This window comes from Wasmannia auropunctata, unplaced genomic scaffold (assembly GCF_000956235.1).
Source record: "Wasmannia auropunctata unplaced genomic scaffold, wasmannia.A_1.0 LD335995.1, whole genome shotgun sequence".
Classification (NCBI taxonomy): domain Eukaryota; kingdom Metazoa; phylum Arthropoda; class Insecta; order Hymenoptera; family Formicidae; genus Wasmannia; species Wasmannia auropunctata.
In genome coordinates, this window is record NW_012026895.1 from 418,447 (window position 1) to 430,554 (window position 12,108).

The 12,108-nt window shown below is 31.3% G+C and overlaps 2 protein-coding genes across 2 annotated transcripts in view; both read right to left on the reverse strand.

Annotated features, from left to right (window-relative positions):
• Positions 1-2,001, reverse strand: part of LOC105453773 — a 9,450-nt gene extending 7,449 nt beyond the window's left edge. Inside the window, exons 1-3 of the mRNA XM_011695971.1 lie at positions 1,839-2,001; positions 418-917; positions 28-162 (exon numbers count right to left, since the gene is read on the reverse strand). Of these exons, the coding sequence (XP_011694273.1) occupies positions 28-162; positions 418-917; positions 1,839-2,001 (798 nt within the window). The remainder of the gene's footprint in view (positions 1-27; positions 163-417; positions 918-1,838) is intronic.
• Positions 2,002-6,006: 4,005 nt separating this feature from the next.
• Positions 6,007-12,108, reverse strand: part of LOC105453768 (glutamate receptor 3-like) — a 42,632-nt gene continuing 36,530 nt past the window's right edge. Inside the window, exons 2-7 of the mRNA XM_011695967.1 lie at positions 9,748-10,074; positions 7,916-7,928; positions 7,437-7,645; positions 6,967-7,056; positions 6,727-6,890; positions 6,007-6,584 (exon numbers count right to left, since the gene is read on the reverse strand). Coding sequence (XP_011694269.1) covers positions 6,248-6,584; positions 6,727-6,890; positions 6,967-7,056; positions 7,437-7,645; positions 7,916-7,928; positions 9,748-9,996 — 1,062 coding nt within the window. The 5' untranslated portion in view covers positions 9,997-10,074 and the 3' untranslated portion in view covers positions 6,007-6,247. The remainder of the gene's footprint in view (positions 6,585-6,726; positions 6,891-6,966; positions 7,057-7,436; positions 7,646-7,915; positions 7,929-9,747; positions 10,075-12,108) is intronic.

Consider the following 12,108-nt stretch of genomic DNA (forward strand, 5'->3'; position numbering starts at 1 on the left):
GGCTTCATTGGCCACCAACTGGCCGACCGCACCTGTCCAAATCTTCTGCTGCTCGCTCCAGCTACCGTATACCTCCGCTGGATGCAAAATCTTTACCGTGAAATTCATCACTTTACTGAGCTCTAGCAGCACCAGACTCAAAAACTCGCCGAACTCATCATTCTGCAATGAGATTAGCGGCGAGTTCCGGGAGAATTTTTCAACAGAATTGTTAAATCAATCTACGAGTCTACGTAATCATTGTTAAATTCTAATATCGATTCCGTGGCAAAAAAATCTAATATCGATTTTCAAGTGATTTTTTTAAAGGTGATTACTTTTTACAAGAAAAGTTCTTGTCGCTCACGACCTTTTCTGTCATCAATCGCAATCATTAGTACAACGTACAACTAAGTTTGAGAAAGATGAAAAACTTACTTCCACGGACGCTACGCGTAAAACTTCGCCAAACATATCGCTCCTTCTAGCATAAAGGCTCTTTCGCGTTTTCAAGATCAGATCTCCATCAGGGGACCACGTGGCCAGATCGAACGTCCTGGTGCGATTTTCGCGTACGGCGTACCACTCAACCAGGATCGGACGATTGTAGCACAGGACCAGCATATTGGTGTGAATGTCAACATTGAATACGTTATCGGTAGGGTGCAGACAGTACTTCTCGAGGGGATTCCCAGGACGTTGAAGGAACTTGACGAACCAGACGGGGAAGGAGATGGGTTTTATACTCCTCGTGGTCTTGGCGAACTTGTTCATACTGTCCTCAGTGTCAAGGAGAACAACGAACAACGGCCGAGTGACATTTTCCTGGTACTCATTGTACTTGCTCGTCAGATCCGAGAAAGTTGTTGTCATGGTCATGACTCGCTGCCGTGAGAATTCACGCGACCACATGTGCACCAACGTCGTCGTATTAAAATCTGCGCAAGTATTCGCATTCGACGATGGTATTATATTTTATTTAACGTCAGCATTAGATATTCTCTAGATCGTGAAATGATAATATTTAATTTTTTTAGGAATAAATTTGTAATTTTTTAGTCTTAAATTCCACATCAGTATAAAATGAAGGAAAAAAAGAATTTAAAAAACTGGAAAATATACTTTACTGAAATTATTTATCTTATTCATTTGGCAGTAATATATTAGATTAATATAATAGAGTAACATTATTTAGAAAAACTAAACATATCATACATGTCCGTGAAGTAAAACAGTGTAATTAATTGGTAACTGTGTAACATTTTTTTTGTTATGTAACACTTAATAAAGCATAATTATTTATTTTTTAGTTAAATGATGTTAAAATAATAACATATTATTGATAATTTATTCATTTATAATTAAATGGGGTATTCTGGTTTAGAGGTTTCAAGAAATTGATTTTTCGAAAGTTTATATTTTAAAAGTATCCTATAAGAACGTTTTTTGGGAAAAATGAAAGTTGGATATACAAGTTAAAATGACGCGGCATAGGATATCGCATAATTGTTTCAAAGTGAACCAACTATATAAACGTGATGCTTTGTAAAATAAAATTTAAAAAAAATGTTTTACATCTACATTGTACGTATTTTATAAACTGATATTTTTCTTTAAGTACGTCTAAACATTTATTCATAAAAAAATTCCCAAATTATCTTTTAAGTCGGTTCTCAAAATCAGAATACTCCTTAACTTCATTAATTCAATGTTAAGCATGATAAAACCGAAATTATTTACATGCAAAATTATGATTCAATATTTATTCAAAAGTTCGCGGAAACTTTCTTTTTTTTCAACTGGCCGAAAGTGTTAGTATAAGAAATGATAACCGAAAATTTTTCTCGATGTATACTTACCGCAACTGTCAGATCGCACGAAAATAACGCATGAGGTGCGATAATATCTGTGGACGTCATTGATCAGTCGGAAATAATTATTAATCTCTATTCCCTCTGTCAGCGGTTTGGTGTCCAACATAAGGAAAAGCATCACGATCGATTGCGCTATCGTATACTTCATTTCGTGAAACGCAGATTTGAAAACGATTACTGAGTAAAAAAATAATAATCTTCTTTCTTCAGATGGGCACTATTACAATAAAAAAAAAAACAATTAATGATTAATTTGGAGCGAGGAATTATGAGAGAAGCACAATGAACGGTATCCTAATTTCAAAGTCCTAAAAACACTAAGGAACTGCAGAATTCTTCGAATTTGTCGAAAGTTTAGATCGCTGACCCAAAGATTAAGGAAAGAAATGAGGGTATCCGCGATTCAAGGATGTGAATGCGTGACTGAAGGACAATCGTTGCAAACGGGGATTTATCGGATCCGAGGATCTGGGGGGTAGGCGCGATAGAATGTCACCGGGTGATATGGATACGGTATTATTACAAATTACGTAGAGATATGCAACGACACGATTTTTATCAACGACAAATCTGGTAAATTATTTATCGTCGTCAAGCTGCTCGTAATCGTCATTACTTATCCGTTCATCGCACACGATGCTACTATTTCATGTATGTACAGTCATGGACACATCGGTTGCAACACACTTTTTTTTTTATAGGTTTCAAAACGCGTTAATATTTTGCAGATGCCGACCACGATTGGTGTTATACTGTTTTTAGATTATAAAGATAGTACATCGTGGTTCGCATTTGCAAAATATAAGTTTAAAGTTATCTATAAAATATATATTATGTATATTAAATATATATTAGAAACCTATAAAAAAAGTGTGTTGCAACCGATGTGTCCACGACTGTACATATATGGCATTCAGGTGTTTTAGTTTTCAGTTTTCACAGATTGATGCATAAAGATCAATACGAACTTAAGTGTCTCGTAAAAGGAATGTGGCGTTGAGCAGGAAAAGAAATCTTTGTATAAATCGTTAATTTTATCGTTTAATTTGTTATCGCAAATAATTCGAACTTCTAGCAAACATTGAAGTATTTAGAGAAATGTTAGAAATATATATAAGAAATAAGCTGCTTTAGGCAGCTTTTTTCTTTGCTAGAAAAATGTTTCTTAATGGTTATTTTATTTTAATAACAGCACGCCGTAATTCGTTATATAATAATTAAAATAATTACTATACACATTATAATCATTAGACTTAAAATTCGAGAGAGAAATTGTTATTGATATTATTAAATATTTCAATGTATTACAATATATTATTTAAAAAACGTAGAATAAAAGAAATTTTAAATAACAATTAACTGTTTGATGTTTACAAACACATACATATACCTACACACGAATAGAAAATTTCTATTAATAGAAGAATAAAGGCGATGAAAAAATTATCTCGATAGAAAGTTATCTGTCAGTTCATTTTAAATTAAATTGCAAATTTTACCAATATACGGAAAGAATTTCTTTTTAAAGTTTACCCTGAAAATTATGTTAGTATTGTAAGACAACATAGTATTTCGACAAATTTTACTGTGCACTACAATAAATTTGTTGTAGTATATATTAAAAAATATAATAAAAATCTAAAACCTAAAATTTGTCGAAATATTATGTTATCTTACAATTAACATGATTTTCAGGATAAATTTTAAAATAAAATTCTCTCCGTGTATCAATTATAATACTTTTGATCTCGATTTAAATTTCTTTCTCCTCGATTGATAATAAAATTTCTCTATAATTAGCACTACTTATAATAAAGCCTTCGCAGATAATCGCAAAAATTAGGATGACGTTAATCAAGCAGACCGGCTCGTAAATATTGCTTTTCGACTGTAACAAGAATCACGTGTTCCTCAGACGCAAGTTGTCCAGGAATTTTTGATAATTCATTAAATCTGTGTAGGAGCTTACATAGGAGCATCCCTAAGTTATTTATACATATATCCTCTCGGTGCTGATGCAGGATATCTTTACTTCTACACTTTACTTCAGAACGCTCATCACTATACAAGCAACTTTACTTCTCTCTTTGCATACCTAAACCAATAGCAGGTAAGCACTGATTATATAAAAAAATTTCAATCACAGATACTCTGAAGCATTCATATTAAGGCTCGTGCCTAGTCAGCCACGAACCCTGCGTTGATATGGTGCCGATACTATATCGCGGTAGAAATTTGACATTTGTTTGTTATATTAGGCACGTTTGATAATATAATACGTCATTTTTCGATGTTATAAATTGTAAACTGTGATAATTCTACAAAATATGTTGTATGCCGATATCGTAAGCAGCAAAAATTGATTAATCACAATCGAATGTGAAGAGAATATTCGACTTTAACGGACCTACTGTGAAAAGTGTTGACGACAAATTTGTGTTGCGTGCCATTTCTTTGTTATGTGCTTAATTTTTTTTACGACTATTTATCGACTATCAGGGGAGAAAAAAATAGTTGTCCGTTTTTACAAATTTTTTATAGCAATCCCATTTTGTTATGTCATCCAAATTTTCTTCATTTAAAAAAGGCACGTAACAAACTTTTATGTGCCATTTCTCGCTTATGATGTCACGATTCCAATATGACCACGTGACTAGTCAGGAACCTTAATTATACAGGTAGAAGAGGAAAGTGTAATCTCATAGAAATAAAAAATTGGCCTACTATATCGTTTAAATTAATTTCGGTTTGCATTCCTCTTCATGTTGCAAACAGAAACACGGATCAGAAATATCGATTGTATTTACACAAAGCTCTCGATCAGATCTTTCGGCAATCTATATGTTCATCCTCTATTAATTCCATCAGTTTTACCGAGAAAGAGTTTTGCCTCGTACTTCGCCTGAAATTCTTGTGAAAAATTGTCTTATGACACAAATATCTTTTGTTGTTCCCTACGCGTCAACGATAGACAACTCGATAGACATTAAACGTGACCGTAATTCCATATATTACCGAATGCAACGGTATGACATAACTTTAATCGTACGAAAGGCGTATGAGCTGAAAGTGAAAGTCAGACTCCTTGATCGCTCAGTAAACTTATGGAGACTACGTCGTAGTCGGTGATGCCGTGTCGAACGATTTAATTTATAACGTTTTAATTTAAATCGATTTATTTATCGTCTTCGACGAATTCATCGTTTAAAAGGACAGGACGCTGTCAGGAAGTGAATCAGTGCCGCTAAATGTCGTTATCAGCACCGCCGTTAGAAATATCGTGAAGTACGCTATGCGCAGCGACGAACGTTTCGGAAACACCCTGGAGGAGGGAATTTAATTATAACATTAATCAACTTGAAAAAAAAAAAGAGAATAGAGTTTAATGTCAAACTTAATTCTTAATTTTATTAACACGTAATTTACTATTCTTTTTTTAGAAAAACAAAGTAATCATTTACAAATATCTTATAGCCAAATGTTTAAAATTGCTTCGAAATTTATTGTAAAATTTTTATTAACTATAAGGGCCTGCTGTCAGAAGATGCTTCAAATTTTGATGAAATTCAGAGATCAGATCAATGACGCTTCGTGATTGCGACATGTCTTTATGAAGAATAGGAGAAGCGGCGATTACTCAGAGCGCAACGTGACAATCGTAGCCCCTATATGCGAATTAAATATCTGTCGCGATTGTATTACATTGTTAAAAAATTAATTTCACATTTAAAAAATCAAATCGAGCTTACTCGATTAAAAAAGAGGCTGGCATATTGGTGGAAGTTGTCAAATTGTATTTCTTAAGATACATTTCATATATTATAAACTTAAGTTCATAATAAAAATTAAACAGTATTCGAGGAGATCTGATGATCAGCACAGCTGATTGTTCGATATCTTTCATGAATCAATTCAAAACATACTTAATACATCCTAAAGTCAAATATTAAAAACAGACCGCTCGACTTATAATATAGTCATTCTCACAATAAGATCCTCACAATAAGACAATATTGTTTTATTCTTAATTGCAATTCATAAATATTGATAGTTAAATTTTATTTAAGCAAACTATTATATAACTGTAAGGTGTTATAAATTACAATAATATTATGAATAGTTTTCAAAAAGATTTCTGAAAATAATAGAATAATATAATTATATAAGAGAATTGTCATAAATTTCACAATAAATAGTAGAAAAATTGACTACAATCTAATTCCACAGAGGATGAAATATTTCGAAATTTTATATATCAGATTCTTATCTAATTCTTATTCTTATAATGCATTAGAATTATAAAAGAATATAATTATGTGCACTTAATTTATTTATTAAAATTTTAAGTTTTTAGAAGAAATCTCTAATAGCATTTATAACGAATCTTTTATTTATTATGGCCAATAGCCAATCGGTCTATTATAAAATTCTTGAAGTTTTAAATTTTTCTCGTCATTAATTCTCTTTCGCAATTTATTCCTTACAGCAAAATTATGATTCAATTTTTCAACAATCAATTTGTTATTTTTAGATCGAGTTTTAAACGAACAATACATTTTCTCGATTATCAAGATGAATAGTGCCAAAATCATACCACCCATCATTATCGTCAGAATCGGCGCTATATCGTGTAAATCGATTATACCGTTAACCAACGTTTTCGGATTATTTTTTGTGAGATATTTTTTCCGCAACTTGTTCATAACGCCATTAAGCTGAAATCGCTGCAAGCTGAAAAATGCAAAAATATTTAAAGAATTCTTTGAAAAAAAAGAAGCAATCGTAAACGGTTTAATGTATTTTTTGTAAGTACATAAAGATGTAAATATATATATATATATTAACGTATACTATATATACTTATAGGACTTACTGATAATTTATAAAACCAGTGAAAGGACTTCCTTTTGTTAGCGTTAGCCCCAGATTATCGATTCTCCCGGTATCAATGTATACGATCTTACACTGTATATACATGTTCATAGCTTCTTTGAACACCTCCGTCGTATAAAATGCCAAGTTCTCTCGCTGACAGATCTGCGTGAGAATTGACGTGAATCGACTTAATGAAACTTAACGCCGTTGATATCTTTAATAAAATGATATAGCTAACTTGCTTGAAACCGTCCAGCGACGTTTCTGGTAAATACTTCTTCTCCTCCAACAATTGGTACATTTTCAGATAAACTGGATCTTTGACACTCTGCAAAATTCGAAAGAACATAAAATTTGAAAAAGATGATATGTTTTTCTTCCAATTACGTAGTCAGAATAGAATGACTTCTTTATGTACTCTCGTTAATAATACTTATTATGAGAATGAGAAAAAATAAAAAATTTAAAAATAAAAATACATTCTCTACAAATAAAAAATTATGTTTACTAACATTTAAAATTATCAAAGTTTCTGCAAAAAATTATTAAAATACAAAGGCTATTTTTATGTGTAATGTTATATATCATGTAATGTTAAAGCTTTCCAAATCTCGATTACAACTGCGAGATTGTTTTTATTCACGAACTTCAAAATTACTGACTCCATTACGAAAGTCATTTCTGTGCTTTTAAGAAAGGCGAACTTACACTAAGAACGTCATAATCGGCGCTGTTTTGCATAACAATTAATTTATAAGTGCCGTCCTTCACATAACCCTCCAGAGTGGAAAAAGGCAGTTTAGGGGTATTGAGTGCCAGAAAGCTGATCAACGAGGCAGAATAACTGGCCAGAATTATTATCGACGAGACGTAAATCGAGAAGAAAGCCAGCCTCATTGGCGATTCTCTGGGAAATTCTGCGTGAAATATATATACATATATATATATATATATATATGTATATACGTATATGTGTATATAAATATAAATAAACAAATGAATATATATATATATTCATTTATTTATTTATATTTATATATATATATATATGTTCTATTCTCGCGTCAAATATACATATTATTAGCATTATTGACGCATTAATTGCGTAAATCGTCAAGAGTAATATAAAATATCATATAAATAAAACCTTAAGTGAAATTATTAATTATTTCTATAACAAATATTACCTGGCAGACCTTGCTGGCAATAAATTCCCCAAATCTTAATATAGTTTTCGGACATTAAGTCCATCGAGATGTATCCGTTTTTTGTTTTCATAATAGTCAACAGAAAAGAAGCAATTATTATTATCATTAGTAATGCCATCCAAGTGTCTAAGCTGAATGCCTGCAAGATTTATAGATAGAAGAAAACAATTTATTGACTAGACTTAATTGTTACCGCAAATGTTCATCTATATAAATTATTTTAATACTATCTTTCTTTTCAAAGGTGTAATAAAGATATAAAAATATAAATAATTATTAATAATTTAAGTTTTAATTTTATTATTATAATAAAGACTTTATTGTAGATAAGATTTAATATATTTAATTTCATTGAAACAAAATAAATATGAAATTTTTGGGTTAAAACTTTCATAACTTTATAATTATAGCTTGTATAATTAAAGCTCCTGACATAGTCAGCCACGAATTTCGCGTTGACGGTGGCGGTACTTATATCGCGGTAGAAATTAGAATCTTAATTGTTTGTCGTACCAGCTAGGTCCGTTTTATAATACGTCATATTTGGGTGTTATAAATCGTAAACCGTGATAATTCTACAAAATATGTTGTATGCCGATATTGTAAGCAGTAAAAATTGATCAATCACAGTCGAATGTGAAGAAAATACTCGACTTTAAGAAAATAACGGACCTGTTGTGAAAAGTGTTGACGACGAATTTTGTGCTGCGTGCCATTTCTTTATTATGTGCTTAATTGTGAAAATATGACTTATCTTATACTTAACAAAGTCATAGAAATGGACGGAAACTAAAGTTATTATTGAATTTTATATATAAAAGCATATTATTTATTTTTTTTCAACAGCTGTCAAATCGTAACTTTTCTTGCCGGAATAGGCTTCACTTTACATGCCTTTTAAGACTATTTACTGTCTGTCAGGGGGGAAAAGAATAGTTTTCGTCCATTTTTACATACACGGAAAGAACGATTTTGTTGAAAGATCTAAAAATTTTATTAAATACAGATCTGAAAATAATTCTTATTAAATCATCAAAATATTTAATCATCAAATTATTTAATAAATCAAATTATTTAATCATCAAAATAATTGGTTGGAAAGTTGAAACTTATAAGCATTGTTACAAAACGTTTTGATATTCTAGCAATTATATATATATATATATATATATATATATACATATATATATATACATATGTATATAGGGAACTAATACAGAGAAAAATTGCCAATACTCACATATTTGTTTTTAAATTATATTTCTTAAACAAAAGCTAAAAATAAGAATTTAAACACATAAATACGATTAGAAAGCCTTTTTTCAAATAATATAATAGTTTTCTTATAATACTGTTTAGCATTTTGTATATTCAACATTTTTGTTTGCTAAACAAAAATGGGAATCTGACAAAATGAGTCTTAAAATCAGCAAAAAAAGAAAGACAAAATATCAATAAAATAGTTTTAGAAAGCTAAAAACGAGTAAAACAATCTCATACTAACAATAATATGTCCGAGTTATTTAAACTAAACTAAAGCATAAGCAATTCGTACAAGTGTAATTTTCGCATTTGTAAAATTTTTATTTTTAATTAATTTTATAAACAAGTCACACAAATATACAAATTATGGGTATTTATCTTTTTAATTATCTAAACTGATCATCTTTTTGTCAGAATCAATAAAGTGCAATGTTTAGTTTCCGAGAAACAAATGGATATCTCTTTAGGATATCTGTATCAGTATCGGCAATTTTCCTCTATTTATTAGTATATATGTACATCATTAATATATACGAAGAAAATATTACCCCTAAGTACAAATGCCATTGCACGTTGGACACGATGGGCTTTTTAAAATAGAGGCAATATCGCGAGCGTACCAATGGAATCGTAAAGTCGATAACGTTTCGTCTGTTGGCCGTCATCGTGAATGCGGAGATGCCGATGTCGGCTTCATTGGACACCAACTGGCCGACCGCACCTACCCAAATCTTCTGCTGCTCGCTCCAGCTACCGAATGCCTCCACTGGATCCAAAATCTCCACTGTGAAATTCATCGCTTTACTGAGCTCTGTCAGCAACAGACCTAAAAACCCGCCGAACTGACCGTTCTCCAGTGAGAGTAGCGGCGAATCCTGAGAGCATTTATTAACAGAATTGTCAATTTACTAATCTGTTGATCATCATTAAATTTCAATATTGATTCCGAAGCAAATTTTAAAATCGATTTTCAAGTGAATTTTTTAAAGGTGATTACTTTTTACAAGAAAAGCGTCGCTTACGACCTTTTCTGTCACCAATCGCAATCGTTAGTACGTCAACCAAGTTTGAGAAAAATGAAAATCTTACTTTGACTGAAGCCACACGTACAACTTCGCCAAACATATCGCTTCTTCTGGCGAAGAGGTTCTTTTGCGTCTTCAAGATCAAACCTCTATCGGGGAACCACGTGGCCAGATCGAACGTTCTGGTGCGATTGTCGCGTACGGCGTACCACTCAACCAGGGTCGGACGATCGTAGCACAGGATTAGCATCTCGGTGCCGAAGTCCACATTGAATAAGTTATCGGCAGGGTGCCGACAGTACTCTTCGAGGGGATTCCCAGGACGTTGAAGGAACATGACGAACCAGACGGGGAAGGAGATGGGTTTTATGCTCCTCGTGGTCTTGGCGAACTCGCTCAAAGTCTCTTTAGTGTCGAGGAAAACAACAATCAACGGTCGCGTGACATTTTCCTCGTATAACTCATTGTATTTGCTTGTCAGATCCGAGAAAGTTGTTGTCATGGTCATAACTTGCTGCCGTGAGAATTCACGCGACCACATGTGCACCAACGTCGTCGTATTGAAATCTGCGCAAGTATTCGCATTCGACGATGATATTATATTTTATTTAATGTCAGCATTAGATATTTTTTAGATGAATTGATAATATTTAATTTTTCCAGGGATAAATCTTTAATTTCTAATTTTTAAATTTCATAATAAAATAAAGAAAAAATATTTTTTTAACTAGAAAATACTGTAGTGAAATTACTTATCTATATTATTCATTTGGCAGTAATATTAGAATTTAGAAAAACTGAACATATCACACATGTTCCTGAAGTAAAAAATAATAATTAATTGGTAACTGTGTACAATTTTTTCGATTTTTTATGTAACATTGTATAATTCATATAAATTATTTACTTTTTAATTAAACGATGTTGAAATAGTAACATATTATTTGATAATTATATATTAATAATCTATTTGTTTGTAATTTAATGGGATATTGTGATTTAGAGGTTTCAAAAAAATTGATCTTTTTTCGAAGTTTATATCTATTCTTAAAAATATCACACAAAAACGGTTTTTGGGAAAAATAAAAATTGAATATACATATATAAGATACAATGACACAGTACATGGGACCGCGTAACCGATTCAAATAGGTCCCTCAATCCAATAGGATACTCAATCCAATCATAACTTTCTACCTTTCCTAAGAGAAATATATGCATTTTTTCTAGATACTTATCCAATTAGTATCTATTACTATTAACAGTAACAATACTACGTCAGAAATGGACAAGAATTTGATGGATTTTTATTCACAAAATACAAAATATTACTAGGATAAAACTGCGAATTTCATAAGCAGCAGGTTTGCTTATTAATCAATTGAAGTCCATTTATTGTCCCGTTTTTGTTTAGATAGGTAAGTGAATTCAGATTTTGCGCATCTTTTGTGTGCAGTAACTGCAGGCAATTAAGCGTTACATCTTGATTAGAATTCTAAAGAGTTTTAGTTTTTAGTTGCTAGACAGAAGTTAATATATAACTGTCTAATAATTGCTCAAAAAATGTTTGAAATTTCTATCAGGGTTGTAAAACAAAATTTAAAAAAGTATTTTACATTTACATTGTATGTATTTTATAAACTTATTACTACCATTGTTCAAGTATGTCTGAAATTCATATTCATAAAAAAATTTCTAAAAATATCTTTGAAATCGGCTCTTAAAATTAGAATATTCCTTAACTTCACTATTTTAATGTTAAGCATGATAAAATCGAAATTATTTGCATGCAAAATTAGAATTTAATATATAGGGTAACTGTCCCTATTAGTGTGCCCTGAACCTATTAGTGTGCTTTTATGTTTAAATATCGTAAGAGCACAC